Source organism: Mirounga angustirostris, unplaced genomic scaffold (genome assembly GCF_029215605.1).
Source record: "Mirounga angustirostris isolate CCGP_5_RB_7025 unplaced genomic scaffold, mMirAng1.0.hap1 SCAF_10, whole genome shotgun sequence".
NCBI classification, from domain to species: Eukaryota; Metazoa; Chordata; class Mammalia; order Carnivora; family Phocidae; genus Mirounga; species Mirounga angustirostris.
The window spans coordinates 22,615,257-22,635,418 of record NW_026991718.1 but is presented as its reverse complement, the minus strand read 5'-3'; the positions used below and the strand labels follow the sequence as shown (position 1 = coordinate 22,635,418).

General features: G+C 49.7%; 1 protein-coding gene across 1 annotated transcript in view; it reads right to left on the bottom strand.

Annotated features, from left to right (window-relative positions):
* PLB1 (phospholipase B1) overlaps positions 1-20,162 on the bottom strand; it is a 123,417-nt gene that overhangs the window by 81,902 nt on the left and 21,353 nt on the right. Inside the window, exons 2-13 of the mRNA XM_064572039.1 lie at positions 17,480-17,538; positions 16,125-16,197; positions 14,975-15,033; positions 11,365-11,405; positions 10,801-10,844; positions 7,836-7,926; positions 7,446-7,497; positions 5,419-5,505; positions 2,637-2,699; positions 1,873-1,952; positions 1,517-1,592; positions 478-573 (exon numbers count right to left, since the gene is read on the bottom strand). Of these exons, the coding sequence (XP_064428109.1) occupies positions 478-573; positions 1,517-1,592; positions 1,873-1,952; positions 2,637-2,699; positions 5,419-5,505; positions 7,446-7,497; positions 7,836-7,926; positions 10,801-10,844; positions 11,365-11,405; positions 14,975-15,033; positions 16,125-16,197; positions 17,480-17,538 (821 nt within the window). The remainder of the gene's footprint in view (positions 1-477; positions 574-1,516; positions 1,593-1,872; positions 1,953-2,636; positions 2,700-5,418; positions 5,506-7,445; positions 7,498-7,835; positions 7,927-10,800; positions 10,845-11,364; positions 11,406-14,974; positions 15,034-16,124; positions 16,198-17,479; positions 17,539-20,162) is intronic.

The following is a 20,162-nucleotide window of genomic DNA, read 5'->3' as shown; positions in this document are numbered from 1 at the left end:
CGTGCAGATGGGGGTCATGTGGGCTGTCCTGGAGATTCTATCCTGAATAGTCACAAGAGCTAGGAGAGACTGAGGCCTCCTAAGCACCAGTATTGCTTATTTACTCAACGCAATCCTGACAATCAGCCTAGAGGGAGAGAAAGTAACAGCCCTGACTTCACAGATGAGGAACCAAGGCACAGAGAGTGCAAATAACTTGCCCAAAGTCACACAGCTGGCCCGTTCCAGAGCCAGGACCTGCCTGGATCGAGTCCATGCTCTACCTTTGGGCAGCTCTGCTTCTGAGAACCTACCTCATGGGGCTCCCCAAGCCCGTGGGGGAAACTATCAAGAAAGTATAAGAGAATACCACAGCTCTTCTCCCCCAACACTGTATATACTAGGCTTGGGGAAGCCCAGCCAGGCTGGGGCTTCTGTGGAGGTGAGGGCGGGAGGGGGGAGGTTTGGTTCAGGCTCCTCACGGCAGCCCTCACTCACCGAAGGTGGGGTCTCGTAGAAGGCAGGCTGGAAAACCACCGCAAAGGACTCCTGTTCGTTGTACTTGCTGGAGGCCAGGAGACTGTCCCAGCTCTCCTGAAGAAGGGAGCAGAGAGGTGGGCACCCAGAGCACGAGCAAAACCCAGCCTGCCCCATCCCCCAACCAGGGAGCTCTGAGCGGCCCCAAGGTCAGGATCACCCATCTGCGCTGTTCAGAGTTAAATGTTATTCGGAAGTTCCCCCTTATCTAGCACATCAGGGCCCTTTGATGAACTAAATCAGGTTTTCATTTTCCTCTGAAGCCCCAGCATCAGGCGATACATGAGATGGACCTGAAATATATTCTCTGGAAGCTCAAGAAGTACACGCCAGCCCGGCACCTGCTAGAGCCCCGTGCTCTCCTCAAGGGCTGGGTTCTGTAAAGGGAGGAGCTGTTAGCCACTCCGAAAAGGTCATGTCCAAAGTGAGAAGAGCCATATACAGCTTCATGTGGGACTTGCTTCTTAAATAAAAACCATCACGGTAACACAGGTCAGGAGGAACTTGTGCTTTGAACTGTTTGCTGACAGGGATAATGGTGTCCACTGAGCCATCCACCCTCCCTTGGATCCCTTCTCTAAACCAGAATGGCTCATCTTCTGGAATCCTGACTTGCCCTGGGGCTGTGGTCTAGGAAGGAAGCCCAGCCTGGGCAAAACCAGCTCACCAGCCACAGATGCATGGTGCAGGTGGTGATGGCAACCAAAAGCATTTCAGAATGAACCTGCGAAGTTCTTCTTGATCTTTGACTTTAGGTACCACGACCGCCCTCCCCCCGCAACCAGTGTTTAGTCCCCACTTCACAAAAGGAATACCAGCGCATCGCTGGGAAGAGAATGCAGAGGGGCTCTCTTTGGTTCCTGACTCTCATCCTGAGTTCAGTGGAAGAAGTCCGACATTAAAGAGCTTGCTCCCTCCCTCCTTGTTCCTACCATCCCTGCTCTCCTCCAGAACCACCTGCCCCTGGGGGCCAACAGCCAGCCTCCCAGAGTGGCCTCACCTGATAGGACCACTGTGTCACCACCTTGGAAAGCTTCGAGGTCTCCCCTGAGTCCCTGCAGGGCTCTGCCGTGGGGCTGCCGGTTAAAACAAGCCAGAAATGAGAGTGTGGGTGCCATGTTGGCCATTCAGGCTGCCCATGGGGGAAGTAGGGTGCTGGGGGGGACCCTGGGAGTTGCTTAAGGAGTGTGGAAGGAGAAGTTGGAAGTCTTAGAGGTTCTGGAGAAGGAAGGAGGCACACATTGGGGAGAATAAAGGGTAGGGTCTCCCTCCCAGGACTGAAGCATGTGGAGTGCCCCACACTGTGCTTGACACACGGCGGTCAATGAACAGTTTCATTTCACTTTCCCTTTTTACCTGAGCTGAGTCCCTTGGTCCCAGGGAGAGACCATCAGAGTCTCAGAGAGATCCACCAGGTTCACAAATGCTCTGGGGACCTAGGTGGGGACAAGGGAAAAGATGAGCATTTGCGAGGTCACCACGGCTGCCCAGAGGCTTCTCTGGAACCCTGGGTTTGAGCCTTTTGGCATCTGGTTGAACATGGCGGGCCTCTCCTTGGTTAAAAACCTCCTTTGGGAGGTGTTTGGTTGGGGTCTGTCCAAAGCGGCCAGCACAGCCAGCCCTGCCATTCACCATCTGTCACGGGGACAGGGCATCTCCCCACCCCAGTGTCAACAGGGGGATCAAGTCCTCAGGGGCAGTGGGCCTTTCGGAAAAGCTGCCTCCCTGGGGAGCAAAGGGTGGGGGTGAGAGCTCCCCTGGGTTCTCAGAACTGCAGTGCTCATAAAGGTCACTTTAGAAAGGGAAGGCCCTGGGGTTGTCCCTGCCCCAGACTTAGAGGCTTCAGGGAAGAGGAGGGTCACTGAGACCCTAGGGAGGAACAGTGCTCTATCCCTTCTTCCTCCCCAGAAGCCTCACTCAGAAATGTCCTTCTCCCTTGCGTCTAGGTTTCCCTCCTGAGTCCATTGTCCTCATCTCAGTGGAGGGCCACTTGAGAATAAACTGGCATCTGCCCCATCAACCCTTGGAAGGGCAGCTTCCGTCTCGCTGCCCAAGATGTAAGCAGGGAAGGGCAGCTCAGGGCCTGTGGTCCCCGGGCACTGGGGAGTTGCAAGTCTCACCTCCTGGTGCAGGTAGTCCAGAGCCCCAGCTAGCACGTCCAGGCCTCCCGCCGCGTGCCTCTGCTGGGAGAGGAGAAACGTGCTGAGCGCAGGTGGGGATGGGCGCTTGGGTCTAAGGATGCGCAGGTTCCTGCCGGCCTGTCCCTTTCTCTCTCCAGCCCCTATCTGAGTCCTTAAGTCCAGGAGTAATTGGGTTTCCCTCCCCTTTGGACCTGATTTTCTTCAGAGCAAAGTGATTCCATTAGCCTTTGGGACTAAGTCTGGTCCCAGATTTTTGTCCATTATCTGACTTCCCCAACCCATCACTCACCAGGAAAAACCAGACTCTCCCAAATGGGAAGTTCCATGGCAGGGAAGGGCAAACCAAGGTCAGGGCCATTCTAAAGCTCACAAGGAGGGAGGGGACACCAGACTACTCCCAAAGGCTGATGGAATCAATTTTATCTGAAGAAAATCAGGCCCGAAGAAGGAAGACAATTAAGCCCTGGATTTAAGGACCCAGATAGGTCTCAAAACTTCTACATGGCACTCTTTTATCAGACCTCCCCCTGTCACATGGGCCCAGGGGAAAGGGCTCAGGGAAAGAATCTGAGCCAGCTCCTGTTACTGAGGATTTCAAGACACCTCCTACCCACCCAATTCTTCGTTGGTCATGAAAATAAATAAACAAAGGAGAGGACCTCAAAAATCACCCTGGTTTACCTTTTCAGGGTAAAAAAAAAGAAACTAATAAATTTTACAACAAGCAAACTCTTAAGCAGCCTGCAAACCCGCTGTCCCCTGAGGCGACTTGGCTCAGACAGGATGACATGGGAGGCTGAGTTCCCTTTCTGTCTCCTGGGGGGACACAGGCAGGGACTCTGGAGACAGCTGTCCATAACTGGAGCTGGAAGAGCCCTGAAGGGCAGCTCCTACTCCCGCCTCCCCGCTTTGAGCAAAGGTGTCCTCTCAAGGCCGGTTCAGCCTGCTCTGTTGCCATAGCCAGAAATAGTCTTTTGTCTGTTTCCTGCAGTCTAAGTGAGTCTCTCCCTGAGCATGACATTCAGCATCACACTTTCCCTTCTGAGGCGTCTTGGGAACTCTGCCTAGAAAGGTCCTTGCTGCCCATCTTTACCACATTCAGGGCATCCATCTTCCCTAGGGACCCCGGGGGATCCCTGTGTGGTTTGACCCTGATGGCAAGCCCTGCTGTAGAAACTCCTTAGTCGGGGTGGTGGCAAAACAATAGTTTATCTTTGACTTTGATGTTTTAGTTTAAAGGCAAAAGCATTTGTGTATTGTTTGTCCAACTGAAAATAAAATTGAATAGTGCGTAATGGATATGTACACACAGAAATGCGCTGTGTAGGCAAGAATGCTTAAAGGCATACATACATGAAAGATCACAAGAATCCACATAGGAATGCTTGAATGGAAGTAATGTGTATTTATCTTTAAGGAATCATGAATGAGTGTAAGCATCAATGAATGCATCCAAACATTTTTAAAAAATCAAACAAATGCTGGCATAAACAAACTCATTACACATACAATAGCACATGCCTGCAGGTAAGAAGAGAGGATGGATCTGTGCATGACTGGGTAACTTATGGCTGGCTGGCTGGCTGGCTGGCTGGATGGATGGATGGATGGCTGGCTGGATGAGTGGATATGCAGGGGAATGCAGCAATGCCTAGATGCTCGTTTGAGCACTTCAATGCATGAATGCATAAATTCATGAATAAACGTTGGTGTGTATAATGACCAGAGCAGAGAATAAACAGGGCATGGAAATTTCACTTGGTGCTGGAGAAAACGGGGAGTAAAGTAGAAAAATTAGGCTTCAAGATCTATGTGCTACAAACCCAGGAGATCTGCAGGAATACTGTTCCACAAAAGCTGGTCAGGGAAGGTGGGCCTCCATCAGCATTCTCCCAGGGCCCAACATCAGTAATGGAAGGGGAGGGTTGATGGTGGGCTAGGAGTCAGTGGGAGCGTAGGGCATTTGAAGGAAGGCAAGAGCATGTGTTGTGGGAGAGGGGCCACAGGAAAGAGGACAGCACCTCAAGAAACCCCATCCATGCCTGTGTCATGGTCTGGTGGCAGCCCTGGGAGGTGGCTGAGCGAAGAGTGGGCAGGTAATTGGTCTGCCACCAGGGGCTTACGTGCCTAAGGTTCAGCTCCTGAAGAAGAGTCTGTGAGCCATTTAGGTCACCATAGCCTGGGTATGTAAACCACTCCTTAGACTTTCAATTGATCTTAACTGGGACTAATCTCCAATAAAGACTTAAATCATAGATAGTCACCTACATTAATAGAAAGCACAGCCACACGTTTCATGTCCCGTTCCCAGGAATGCCAAAGAGCCCGGAAGTTACAGTTTACCTACATAAACACTAGCTTCCCCTTACCACGAGAAGCCATGGGCCAACAGGTGATAAGAGCACACATATCCTGCTTTATTTCCCAAATTCAGCACTTAAATACAATCAGAGCCACAAGAGACAAATGATTTTTAACTAGGAAGCTGATTTTCCTTAGTCACAGAATAAACATTGACTCAGCCTCTCTACACCTCAATTTCCTTTTCCTGATATGAAGGATGGTACATTAAAAACATTCCTTCTGTATATGGCTCCTCGAGCCCTTAGATATTGACACCCATTAATTATCTGTTTGCCCAAGTTCTGAAACAGCTACCACCAGGCCCAGCCTGACAGGTGTAGACCAGGTGGGCTTAGGGTCGTTCCCACTGCCCTCATCCCCACACCAACAACCCTCTGCCTCCCAGCCTGCGGTTTACCTGTTGGGTGGAGGGACAGAGGTGATCCCGGCTTGAGTTACGGAAAAACACACTGATGAGCTTCCAGTCATTTTGAAAATCAAGTTGCTGGGGAAAAAAAAAAGGGCAAGAGCATAAAAAGAGAGAGTGGTGAGACCTGGCATCAAAAGAACTGTTTTCAAGTTGTTCAATCTTATGACCCACACCCATAAAATCGTATTTATGATTTTTTTTTCAAAAGAAGTACATGATAGGAATCTAATGCTGTATAACTGCCCTAGAAGACAATTTGGCAAAATGTATCAAAAGCTATTTTTTAAGGGCATACCCCTTGATCTAATAATTCCATTTCCCAACATGTATTTTTTTTTTTAAAGATTTTATTTATTTATTTGAGAATGAGAGAGAGCACATGAGAGGGGGGAGGGTCAGAGGGAGAAGCAGACTCCCTGCCGAGCAGGGAGCCCGATGCGGGACTCGATCCAGGGACTCCAGGATCATGACCTGAGCCGAAGGCAGTCGCTTAACCAACTGAGCCACCCAGGCACCCCTCCCAACATGTATTTTAAGGAAACAAGGATACATGAGAGATTTAGTTGCAATGATGAAGACTTGTTTATAAATGTGAAAAATTGGAAACAACATAAATGTCTAAAATAGGGGAGTGCTGTGTAGATTGTGGGACACTCGGAAGATGTAGCCGTTAAAAGGATGTTGGAAAATGTAATTATTGTCATGGGAAATAGTACACGGAGAAAAGCAGGTTATAAAAAGTATCTACATCTAGTAACATGCCTGTTTAATAAAACACATACAGATATCTGTGCTTAGAAAAAACATGGAAGGGAATAGATACCAAGTTGTTAACAGTAATGATCTCTGGGTATCAGGTTGAAGGATGATTTTAATATTCCTTTTGTTTACCTGTGTTTTCTGATTTTTCTCTAATGAACATGTACGAATTGCAGAACAAAAAATAAACCTTCATTTTGTTTTTTAAGAGGCAACACGATACACTCGAGGAACCCTGGACTGTGGCTCAGCACTTTAGATGTTAGCTCTAACTAGCTGTGTGGACTTGGGCAGGTCCCAGACTTCTGGGGACTTCAGTCTCTTCATCTGTAAAATTACGGGATTGGGTTCAGGATCTCCTAGCCATTCTCCAGAAGGTTATGACTATTCCAGAAATTCTGGAATTCTCCCAATACTGCACCTGTCACGGTTCCTGTAGAACCTGGAGTGAGCTGGCTTTAATCCCCGAATTCTCTAATGAATGCACAGCTGGCTGAGACAGCATCGTCCCCTGGTTCCAGGGGTCTAGACTCAGGGCCTGGGGACAGCCAGCTGGGAAGCAAGATTTGCCTCGATTTGGTACTTGTCTATAAGGAGGGCACAAAAGATCAGAGGATGCTTATTGCAAACTCATATGAATTACCCAGTAAAGAGTATCTGAACTGGTAGGAGAACAGGTACCAAGACCTCAGCCTGTATGTTATATCACTTCCACCTAAGAACCAAAACGAATATGGTAATAACAGCAATCATCACCCCAATGACATTTACAACTACAGGCTTTCAATGAGCAATGCTTCTGTGCCAGGCACATCTGACACCCCCATTGAATCCTCCCTAAGCCTGTGTTGCAGGCTCTTTTATTACGCCCATTTCATAAATGGGGGAACTGAGGCTTGGAGCGGTTAAGTGCCTTACCCAACAGCTCACAGCTAATAGGCCGAGAATTCAGGATTCGTACTCAAACCGTCTCCCCCTGGAACCCAAGCTCTCAACTCTCTCCCTAAGTGTGAAGTCATTTTTATCTGCTGACATTGGGCAGCACTACGCTGTGACCGTAAGGAGTGGCCCTATGTTTTAATGGACTCCAAAGACTCGCCACGGGAAGGGCATCTTTGGAGGGTCTTGGCCGCGATGCTTGCTGGGTTCAGGGCACAGTGGCAACAGGGGCCATGCACCCCCCCGCCCCGGTGCGTTTGGCCTGATCGCCTCGAGCAGACATGGGGAGCCCCAACCTCGGTGAGACGGGTCCTCACCTGGTCCTCCTTCATGCTCCTCACCAGTTCTTCTGCCTGCGCCAGCCAGTCTCTGCACAGAGGGAGGGGGCAGAGAGAAAAACCAGTTGGCTTGACCTTTGCTGAGGGCCAGGAGCTTGCCCCTGGCCCCAGCACAGGTGCCAGTCTCAGAGCCTGAGGCCACGCTGCTCCGCCCCTGGCTTCTGCAGGGCAGACACGGACCTGATTCTCAAAACGAGGCCCATCAGGCAGACTGAAATCCATGCAGGAGACGCATTTTGACTTTGATCTAATACAGACCTTTCTTTCGAAGCCTCTTTGACTTTGCCCACACCCCACCCCGCACCCCGCCCAGGTGCCCAAGACGGGCAGGAGGACGCGGCCCCAGAGAAAGCCAGAAATGGGACTTACTCAACACCAGGGTGGGGTACCACTCTCTTCCCAGGAACACACAGGGGCCTCAGAACAGAGGGGTTGAAATATCTGATGACGTCTGAAAGGACTAAAGAGAGAGCTGCTTTGAGGCTGTGGTCCTGCCAGCTGGAGGGGATCCATGAAGGCTGACGCCCGTGGGCTGAGCCGCGAGGGTGGCCGCGCCCTTCACACCCTTCACAACCACCATCGACTATGAGGTCAGCCTGAGTGGGCCGCTGGAAGTGAATGCAGCTAAAAGCCAGCATCTGTCAAGTGCTAGGCCAAGCCAGTGCTGAGTACCCTACATGCGTGAAGGGGAAACTGAGTCTGGGAGAAGTGGAGCAAGCTACTCAAGGTCTCACGGTAAACTGAAGCTGCTGGGATTTGAACCAGGGCTTTTAAACATCAAACTTTTCACTGTCGTGTGCCATCGACTCCTTAGGGAAAGTGTGCTGGGACAGGGACCTGGGGAGGCTGCCTCCCAGCCCCCCTTCCTCCTCTTGAGAGTGACAGCAGGGCGGGAAATCTCCAGGGAACATACGTCCCAGAGCTGACAGCCAGAGGACCGCTAAAAATAGTGCTGTCAGGAGCAGTTAAGTTGTGTCTTGCTCCCGAGAGAGGAGAGGGCAGAGCCTGGAGAGTGTCAGTGAGGGAGATGCCTCCCCCCAGCCGGGTCCCCCTCTCCCGTTGTCCCCATGCAGAAGCGCCTGGGGCTTTGTGGGAGCACACGGCTGGCACTGGGTGGCAGGAAGTCAGGAGACCAGCCTCTTGGCTTTGTCCGCCTGGGTGGCCACCTAGGTCACATGTGACTCGGGCTCGGTCCTCAACCCCAACTAATGAGCTTCCTTTTCTGAGTCCTGACAACTTGAAGGAGGAGCCCCTTCCCACATGTGGGGAGAAAACAGGAAGCTCGGAGGCCAGCTGCAGACGACAGGGACAGTGTATGCACCTGCGTGTGAGTGTGCGTGCGAGTGGGTGGCTGGGGATGGAAGACACTTTCCCTCCTTCACCGCAGGAGAGTCTGTGAGAGCAAATGACAAAACATGATACCTGGTGCTAGGTCTTTGAAAGAGCTTTCCAAAGTAGAAGTACTTGCACTGTATTACTCCTTTGTGATCAGACGTGACCGTGGAGCTTTTCACGTAAATCTTCCTGTCATTTTGTTTTAGGCCTGCTGTGGACCTCATCTGTCCTTGCTGCCTCTCTCTTGGTTTCCAGTGGGGTCAGAACAAAAAGCACAGGCTGCGGGCACCTGCGTTCAAAGGGACTCTGCCACATACTGATCGTGTGACTTTGGGAAAGTCTGGGTACCTCCCCAAGACTCAGTTTTCCCATCTGCAAAATGGCCATGGTGGGCGAGGGCATGACTAGATTTGAAGAGCTCGGAGGTTTTGGGATTGAAGGACAGGTGGGCTAAGCCAGATGAAGTTGGGGCCAAGCCCAACATACCACTGCACTGGCCTGGATGTCCCTGGAGCTCCTTCTGCTCGGCAGACCCGTTTCCCCTCTGCTGGCTCGGCCACCCACCTGAGCTCCCAGGTCTGCACTCCTCCCCACTTTCCCTATGCAGTAGGTAGGCTGGATGTACCAGCAGCTACAGGTGAGTTCTGCCTTTGGGGACAGTCAGGTGCAAAATCTGCTCTCACCGCCCTGCCTTCTGCGGCAGCACTGGCCAGTGGGACTCCTGGTCACTCTGTCGAACAAAGGGCAGTTGGGACTTGTTACTACGTGGGTAAGGGACCAAACAGTAGTGACAAGTTGAGAAATCAGGCAAAGCAGCAGCTGTATTTATGCTTCGGAGGCTAAACTATATCCCATCTTCCCAAACCCCCCAAATCCACCACTACATTTTTTTCCCTACCATTTAAAGGTCAATAGGGCCAAACTGAGGCAGAGCTGTGACAGTCACTGAGTCAGTGGGAGCCTCCTCTTTTGGAACGCTTTGACCTTCTGCAAGGGGATCCTCCAGCCATTTGGGCCCCCAGTATCCCCTCACCTGTCAATCGGACCCTGGAGGGCTGGACACCAGGCCCCAACCTTCCCTGCTGGATGATGAGGGCTGAAAGGACGGGCCGTATCTTAGTCATCCCTGTCCTCTGCCGAGAACCTAATAATCCCCAGGCCCTTGGAGGAATTCGCTGGCTGGATTGACAGGGCACTACCTTCCTTCCTTGTCATTGTACCCGCTGGGGTGTCAGCTCCAGAGGTTTTCTGCTCTAATTAGGAAGTGAAAGGTGGTTTCCTTGTTCTTGACTTGTGAGCAGTAAGCATAGGCAACTAACATCCCGTGAGGCTAATTAAGCTGGCATGAGGGACTCGGGGGCTTCTGAATGACTTAATACAGTTGTAAGGGACCTCAGAGAGTAAATGAAAACAGCCAGGCCACAGATTGCATATTCATAAGCACGCGCAGATGTAAAAAGGCCAACATGTTAACAATGACCATCTCTGGGTAGTGGGATTGCAGTTAATTTTTATTTTCTTCTTTTCATTGTCCTGAACCCAACTGACATATTTATTTTACAAGTAAGGGAGTTACTGCAAAATGAAATGGGCTGAAAATGAGACCTGGATCTTCTTGGTGTGGGGAGAAGGGAGTGAGAATGGTGGACCCTTTCCCTCGAGGAAGTGCTAGCAGTCCAGCCCTGCGGTCCTGGGGGAGAAGGAGCTTCAGGACTCTGCTGCCCCTCATGTCTCTGCCGGATCCCATAACCTAATGCCTCCTGGCTTCTCTTTGCTCAGAGACCCTCATACACAGTTCTCACCCCCCCCCCCCACCTTTTAGGGCATGTGACTTGCCATACCCTGGCTCCTTATCTGTGCTCTCAGAATGCCTCCTTACTCTCCTCAGGCTCCATGAGGAAGTGGCCACTAGGGTACCCTCTCGTCACTAACCGAAATGTTGCTGTGTTGGGAGGGATAGGGACAGTCTGGAATCTGGCCGTGAAGACATAGGACTCACCTGTCACCACTTCTATGCACGTCTGCTGTGGCCCTCGGTCAGTCCTGCAGGTAGAAGCAAACACGCAAGCATCAGACTGCATTTGTCAACATTTTCCCTCAACTGCTGTGGTCTCGTTCATAACAAGCTGCAGCTCAGCGTTGCTCTGGTCCTGGATTTATCCTGTCCACCAAAATGGGGTGAACAGCTTTGTTGGACCCTCCTCTAGTCTGGTCCAAAGCTGGAAAGGGACGCAGCCCCCAGAGTAGAAGGAGTCCAACCATGCCTGCTTCCCCACAGAGCAGAGCAAGGAGACGGTGGGAAGCAAGAACGAAGTACTCAGCCCTTCCCACGTTTCTTCCCTAGTCACCCAGAGGACCCAGGGGGCTTTGTGGGCACAGGAGTGTTGGACTGGGAGGCAGGAGGTTTTGTTCTTGTCCTTGTTCAGCCACCTACTCCCAAGGGCACCTGGAGCAAACCATTTCCACCCCCCAACCCTTGGGTTTCCCCATCAATGAAGCCAAGAGCTGAGACCTATGCAAGGCTCCTCTCAGCTTGAGGGCTCTGTGGTTCCAGGGTAGTTACCATTTTTGCTTCTCCAGGTCGACGGTCCCTGAGTCTGGAGGCTGGAAAAGATAGGAGGCATGAACAACCCAGCCAAGGAAGGTGGCAGAGCCTGTCCTTGGGAGACTCCAGCTGCCAGTCAGACACCCCCTCCCACCAGCAAAAGGGAGCCCACGGGTCCAGAGAAAGGCGAGTCTGCTCATGAATGTCAAGTTTCCTTGGCAGTTTGTGGGTCAGAACTCAGAGCACCCCAAGGTGTGAATGTTTTCTCCAGAACCGGAGACAGGGACAGGAGAGCATAGATTTAAATGCGTCTATGCAGACTTTTAACCTCTCCTTAGACACACAAGGGATTGTTTTATTGTGTGACTGTTCTAATCTGAAATTTTGTTTATTGCTGGTCTCCCCAGACTCAAAAGTGTAAGTGCCACAAGGGCAGGAGTTTGTGCCCGTTTTGTTCTGGACTGTATTCCTTCTACCTAGGATGGCGCCTGACACATCCTAAGTATTCGATCAGTATTTGTTGGCTAAATACTTTTTGAATGGACAAAGTAAGTTTCTGATTTTCCTCTTGGTAAAATGCTGGACAACACAGGACACAGTCTGCCAAAGAGGCTCCCTGGCTGGAGGACCGAGGCGGGACCCTGGGAGGCACCAGGGAGTTGTGTCCTCTGCAGGGTCCCAGGGAACTTAGGAATTGTGCCCAGTGTATATAGAAAGTACTCGGTATGTATTAGCTATTGTCAGTAGTAGTATTTTCACAGGTCCTGACACAAATTTTCTCTCTCAGAATTCCTCAAAGACAGTGTCTCCAGGTGTGGTGGTGACAGGTGACAGTTGTACCCACACTGCCTACACCCAGTCTGCTGCTACTTCTCTTTAAAGAGCCTGTCTGTCCTTAACCACCCAGCTCAAATGACAACCAGTCTATAAAACTGGGTCACCCCTCTGGAGCCTTCTTCGGAGGGCAGGCTGACCGCAACCTCCCTCTGAGTGGGATGGAGACTTTTACTCCTCAGTAAGGAGTTTGAAAGGCAAAATTTCCCAGGGAAAGGCAGCAAGTTAAACAAAAATCCCACGACAGTGCTAGTCAGGAATCAGAAACCAGGATGGCAGGCAGGTGAAGTCTGGAGGGAAGGCAGCTCCTGGGCTGAGGCAAAGTGGACGGCCTGTGCCCAACCAAAGGGGATCTGAATGATAGCAGAGCTCTTGCCTAGAACAAGCTTGTTGGGGCTGGTGAGGGGAAGGAAAGGGAGAGAACAAGAGGAACAAGGTGGGGGTGGGGCCGGCGAAGAGCTCAGTGAGGAGTTCCAGAAAGGGAAGGCTGGGACAAACCCAGCAAACTCCTATGTCTCCATCTTGCCTGCGGCAGCCATATTCTTCCTTGGCTGAATGCATGATGGCGCTAGAGATGCAAACCTAATTAAGACACAAACCCTGTCTTCAAGGAAGTTGAGACAGTGGATTGTAACTTCCCTGGCATGGAAAATGTCTAGAACTCTTAGGTAGGCAAACAAAGCAAAGTAAAAAACAAATCACAGATAGTATGTTGCAGTATAACCCTATTTTGGTTACTCTCTCTCTCTCTCTCTCACTGTATGGTGTGTGTGTGTGTGTGTGTGTGTGTGTGTATTGGGGCAGAATAGGTGATCAAATGAAACCCTCAATTTTTTATTCTATGTACATGTGTTTTATTTGATTTTTTTCTTATAGCGAACATGCATCACGTATGTTAGCTTGCAAATCATTTTTACAAACATTTGCAAATCTGATCTTTAACGTTCGGTGAGGAAAAGCTTGTCCAGAGCAATTCAATAAACACGGGCTATAGGCACAGGTAAGATTGTGCCTTGGTGACAGAAAGCTCCAGGAACTCGAAAGAAAAAAAAAGTACCAGCATTATGAACTCTTTTCTTTCTTTCTTTTTTTTTTTAAAAGATTTTATTTATTTATTCATGAGAGACAGAGACAGAGAGAGAGAGGCAGAGGGAGAAGCAGGCTCCCAAGGAGCAGGGAGCCCGATGCGGGACTCGATCCCAGGACCCTGGGATCATGACCTGAGCCGAAGGCAGACGCTTAACGACTGAGCCACCCAGGCGTCCCTAAACTCTTTTCTTTCTAAATTCACTGCTTTCTGGGATTTTTCCCGGACCTGATAAACCAGGCTAAATTCACCACCACAGGCTCTGGGCACCCAGGAAGGCAGCCTCCTTGGAATTGCGCTCTCAGGTTTTACCCTGGAGGCTGGGGTGCCCGTCGTGTGAGGGTAACGATCAGGGATGGGGTGCCAGGCCAGCTCACAGGAGGAGAAAAGGGGAGCTGAGTGACAGGCAGGAGCTCTGGGGTCTGCATAATTCATGAGCGAGAGAACTCCTGAGGAGCTGCCACCAAAGAAGGGACATCACGAGTCACCAACGCTAGATGGCTGGAACTTTAGAAGCCTGCCGCGGTGCGCTCCCTCCAGTGAACTTCCCGACCCAGATGGGAGAGTGTTCCAGTCCTCCAGCTGGGGTCACCCACGTCCCGGGGCAGGGAGGGGGATACGACACAGGTGCTCTCCGCGACATGAAGCCTCTTTTCTCCTTTACCTCCCCTTCCACATCTCTCCCGCTAGACCTCCCCCTTCAGCCCCATCAACACACTGTTACAGTCACACCCAGCACCGAGAAGGAGGTCGAGGGCAGGAGGCCCTGCTGCCAGGTTCCCCTGGCCCTGGTCTGTTTGCTAATGTCAAGGCTGGTTCTTTCTGGAGGGCTGGCACAGTGCCTGGGGAGGGGGCCGGGGCTGGCAGTGAGGTAGCCGAGGGGGCCGGCGGGGGTCCGGGGGAAGGGGCGGAGGTTGCAGGGAGGACAGCCTGCAGCAGGGACAGGGGAGGGCCACTGGGAAGGAGCCTCAGTAGGTGGAGGAGGGAGGAAGACACTGAAGGGGATGGTGGTGGTGGATGTCTCAGTTCCAGTGCAGGGGTGCAGCGGCGGGGCTCTGAGGCAGAGCGGAGAACGCTGGCCTGATGGGGATTCTGTTCAGCGGGGGCTGCTGGCCCTGGGGCGGCGGGGCTGGGGACCCTCCCTGTGACCAGGCCGGGTGCGGCTGCGGGAAGCCAGCACTGACTACGGAATCATGTTGACGTTCTGCGCTGCTCTCCAACCCCCTTCTCTCCAGACCCTCTCTTTCTGCTTTTCCCTCTCTCCTCATTCTTTCCACCTCTCTCCTTGCTTTCTTTCTCCTTTACCCGACCATATAAAATAGGCCACTTAAAATCTATTAGCAAAGCTGGGTAGATTTTTTAAAAATTTACCAAGCAGGTAAGGACATTTTTTTCTTTATCTCATAAACAAAGCTTAAGAAATGATTTCTAAAATTCTGTGTGATCTTTGACTTAATTTATCAATTGGTTTAATTTATTAATGAGAACCTTTGAAAGTTTCCACATATTAATGTAAAAGGAGGCATTCATTTGATATTAAGAAAGAAAAACAAAAAGGACACAGACCCTCTAGGTTTTACAATGTCCCCAAGTCAGAGAATGTTCTTCTCTCCCAAAACAAAACATCCTGCCTGGCTACCAGGAGTTCAGCCTGAGGCTTCCAGTCCCAAACCCTGACTCTCACCTCTGTCTCCTTGAAATACTCACAGTTTCCACATTGCCCATGGCTGCCACAAATTTAATATCAGAAGGTCTCACAGAGTGGACTGCAAAGACAAGAACCCATTTAAGAAGGTCAGATCTACCTTCCCCAAGGTCTTAGCCAAAGAGGCCAAATGGGAGAGGCAGACCCACATCCGCCAGCCTGAGGTGGAATGCTGAAGACCAGGACGTCACTGGGACCCATAGGAACCCCGCTGGAAAGAGGCTCACTCTTCTCTGCAAGCCACAGGTGTCCCATGGAAAGTCGCTCATGGCCCTCCTTTGCCCTCCTGCCCGGCCTTCCCTCTATCCCTTGGCTCTACATTTCTGGGCTCCCATTAATACGTAAAGGGTATCAAGTTAAAACACAAACCACCTGGGTACAAAAGAGATAATGTTAGCTTGAGTGTCAGAGAACATCGCTCAAAGTCTGTGAACACACATAAATGTCAGACGCAAGCTATATGCAAATGGTACACCAGGAAGCCTCCGTGACCCACCTGGGCCACCAGCATTTTTAGGATTAAGTCTCCCTAGAAACCAGTGACCTCCTGATCATGTTACAGGGCCATTAAAAGTAAACCTCCTAAAGAAACCGTTTCCTAAGAGGTATATTGATTTCTTTTTCTAGCTACACTCCTTATATAATGGAAGAGTAAGAATAGCATGCTTAACTGGAAACTCTAGTAAGTTAGGGCAGTGCAAACATAAGCAAAGCCATTAAACACAGTCTGTAATGCAGCCATTTAATAGGATAAAGCCAGAGAAGCCAGCCAGCTCCAGAGCAACACTCATACCATCCAGGTGTTAGACAAATCTAGCCCATTATAGGAGAAAAATGTCTATGGGAGCTATTACCGCTTACATCCAGGAGGGCAGGCGAATGACCACGCTCCAACCCACAGCTCCTGTGGCACCCTCTGCACCCCCAGAGGTGAGCTCCCGGGGGTCACCCTCACCTGTGTGGCCATGTTGGTTTGATCTCTGGTGGCCCTCTACAGAAACGGCTGAGGGGAGAGGAGGAGGCGTGAAGGATGGGGGCTGGAAAAGAGGCCTGAATGGCCAAAAGACGCAAGAGGAGTAGGGTCGGAGCCTCTGTTGGCCACTCCAGGGAGAAACTGCCAGGCTTCCAAGCTCATGGCTCGGGGCCACATACCTGACTTAGGAGGCACGCTGGATCCTGACTTCTCTGAGTTGCATGGGAATGGAAAATTCTTCAGTGTCTGCAACTGAAACCAAACATCAGAAACGTCAACTGCCTTATAAAGAAGTATGGCAGGTCCTGAAACCTCGGTGTACTTTGACCACGTACTTGTCTCCTCTAGGCTCAAAATCTAGAGGCAACTATGATTATCCGTAGTCATGTTCATCTAACTCCATACCCTGTTCACCTAGTAAAAGGGGACGTGTATCTACTGACAATGATCTTAGCAAGTGGCAGGTAAGGATGCCTCAGAACAGTTGGGGGGAGGTGGGGGGCAGGGAGGAAAGAAAAAAAAAAAAGAATAAAAATCAATTCTTGGGATGATGAGAAAGATCTGGAGACAGAGAGTGGTGATGGTTGCCCAGCAATGTGATTGTCTTAATGCCATTGAATTGTACACTCAGAAATGGTAAAAATGTTAAATTTTATGTTATGTGTATTTGACCACAATAAAAAAAAATAATTAAGAGACCCAGTATATATAGACTAAAAAGTTAAAAAATCCATTCTTTGCTATCATGTTTTTTATATTATCTACTTTCCCTCTTTTAATTTGATTATCTACACAAAAGCAGATATAGGAGGCATTATGTTTATTTGCTGCTGGAAATGGTAAACTGGAAAATGGGAACTCTCAAGTACACCCCCCCACCCCCCAAGACTGGTGTGTCCTAAGCCAGAGGACTCCTCGCTGCTGAGAGCAGAGGAGGGACTGGGTGACCAGTACTCAGGTTCTCAAGATCATCCGGGCCTCCCCAGATCCCCATGCAAGCCCAGAGCATCCTCTGCTTCTGTGAATCACATGGAAGGCTTGGGGAAGGGAGATCAGGTTTTCTCCCCAGAAGCAAGAGAAGAAAGGGAACTATTCCAACAGGGGAAAACATGCAGTGAATAAGGTGCTTGACCACATCTCAGCTGTTACAAGACACAGGTTAATTTCTCTTGAATTACTAACTTCGGTAAGAGATAAAGAATTTATGCTCAACTCTTATCTTGTGGATGTTCTGGGAAGACCTCACCCAGATGCCTTCAGATAATTCACAGCATCTGCTTCAAAGTCCACAGAGATAACAAGCCCATTTATAACTCTTTCTGGACATTTCTAGGAACCACCAGCTTAGTGTGCAGGGGTAATGAGCCCCAAATTCCAGGAGATAGAGTTGCACTATCTCTGTTGTGCCAGGCCTCCTGACTGTTCCCCCCAGGCTTCAGGGAGGGGCTTGCCAATTTGCATCAAGAATTGGATTTACCTGCTAGAAAGGAACCCCACTCCCCCCCACTTCTCCCACCAGGACAAAGGCCCTCACCTCGGGCGATCGTTGCTCTTCCGTATTCTCTCCAGGCGAGGTGTGGGCCTGGGTGGGTCCTAAAAGAAAGCAAATATAGCTCAGATTATTTAGCTGGAAATAACACCCACCCAGATTTGTAGCTTTCCTGCCCTTCCTCCCAGCCCTATCTAAGTGCCCAGCTCAGTAATGTCCCTTGTGTTAGGAAAGTCCAGATTCATTCCTCCAACGATCACCTCCATTGTCTGGGACACATGCTTCCTTTAATGCAGCCTATGAAGGGAGAATCGCCAGGTTGAAAAGCAAAAGTGTGATCTGGGAGGGGTCAATACTAACCCTGTATCGCATTATTATCTAGCATGTTACCACAGATACCTTCACTTGTTCCTTAGCAAAGGACAGAATTCTTGAGGAAGGTAACGTTGGACGAATACCTGCTGTTGTTTGGGGATCCGGGACAAAGCAGGGAAAGCAAAAGACCTTCTGGAATTGTCTGAAGGGTTATGTGAATTTAAGAGCTAATTGTGGGATTCCCAACAGCTGTGACTGTACATCATGGGCTGGACAGGAGCTGTCCCGAGGGGTCTTGCTGAGTGTGAGATGGAAGGGAAGAAAAGGCAGGTAGAGAAACTGCAAAGACACTATCCTCATCCCAATTTACTTTGGACCAGTATTTTAAAAATATTTGCATTTTCTTTACCTTTTAAAAATACAATTTACATATGACAAAAGATTCATCTTAAGTGTCTAAGCCAATAAGTTTTCCCATAAAACATCTTAAATACACAAAAAACAGTGTGGTACAATTAACAGCACTCTATGTAAAGGAACAAAAATTCACCCACAGTTCCACTACCCCAATAACCAAAAGTGATTTGTTCTCCCTCTTGGGTCTATCATCAGGCTCTGGAGCAGGCACACTGTCCATTTAATCAATGTGGATGCAATCTTGTGTCCTGCAAGTTCCCCTTAATATTGCATCGTGAATATTTTTCATGTCGCTATGTCATGTTGATGTTTACTCTAACAGCTTCATGATACGTTTATGATACTGATATGTAATTGGACATCCCAGTTCCTGGTGACCTTGGACTTCTCCCTGCCCAGTTCTCTGGCCAGGGTGCACGCTCTTTGTCAAAGTCTGGTGAGAACTCCCCAACGGCATTAGACAGTGCTGGGGGTGGGGCTGACTTGGGGGAGAGGGCTTGATTCCTTTTCTACCTCCACCTTCTTTTTTGACCTGAAAAGAATTTATCTGGAGTTTCACAAGCAGCAGGAGTGTATTTCATTGCCTGCCCGCCGTAAGATCAGGCACTGGTTTCCATGTTAGAGCTCGTGGCCGCAATGATGGCTATAACTTGCCCCCAGATCTCAGTGGCAAGTTTTAAATTCCCAGAAGAAAGCTTTCTGGGCAGAAAGAGCCACATGATGGGGACCCACAGAGTTGTGGATAAGCACAGAGTGTGGAGCAGGTTTGTAACGGGAGGGAAGGGGAGTGGAGGGCAGGTAGAGGAGGGTAGAGGAGGGCAGCTGGGCTGTGGAGCTGCAAATGCCAGGCTCCTCCTCTGTGAGCAACAGGGACTCACGCTGATGTTTAAAAAGATGAGTGTTAACATGTATTTTAAGATGATCTTTGCTCTGGGAGTAGTGAGGCTGATGAATTAGCAGGGCAGAGAGGTGAGACTATTTTTGTAATATATTTTTTAAAGATTTTATTTATTCATTTGACAGAGAGATAGAAAAGCAAAAGCAGAGGGAATGACAGAGGGAGAGGGAGAAGCAGACTCTGCACTGAGCAGGGAGCCCGATGCGGGGCTCGATCCCAGGACCCTGGGATCATGACCTGAGCCGAAGGCAGACGCTTAGCCATCTGAGCCACCCAGGCGCCCTGTAATATTTTTTTTAAGCTAGGCTAACCATGTATATGACAGCTAACACTTAATATGCAGCCTCTATGCGCCAGGCTTTCTAAACCCTTACATGAAATAATTCATTTACTCCCTACAACAGCTCTAGGAGATAAAAGCCATGATCTCCACTTTGTGGATAAAAGAGGCTCAGAAAGATTAAGTGACATTTTAAAGGTGACACAGTTAGTAATGGTGATAGCAGGATTTGAAAATGGGCAGCCTGGCTCTGGAGGCTGTGCTCACGGCCAACGAGTGAAGTGTAAGTCACAGCCTAAGATCCAGATCAGGGGTCGGCACACGTTTTCTGTAAAGTGCCACATAGTCCCTATTTTAGGTTTTGCAGACCATACTGTCTTGTCACTGCTCAGCTCTGGAGTAGTGCGAAAGCAGCCACAGACAAGATATAAACAAATTAACTTTATGGAGACTGAAATTTGAATTTCATATAGTTTTCATATGTCGTGAAATACTCTTCTATTTTTCCCAACCATTTACATTTTTAAAAACCTTTGTGGATATCAACGAACTGATTTTTTTTAAATTTTATTTATTTATTCGTCAGAGAGAGAGAGCACAAGCAGGGGGAGCGACAGGCAGAGGGAGAAGCAGGTTCCCCGCTGAGCAGGGAGCCCAATGCGGGGCTCGATCCCAGGACCCTGGGATCATGACCTGAGCCAAAGGCAGATGCTTAACCAACTGAGCTACCCAGGCGCCCCTCAATGAACTGATTTTAAAGTTTATATGAAAAGGCAAAAGACCCAGAATAGCCAACAGAATATCGAAGCAGTAAAAAG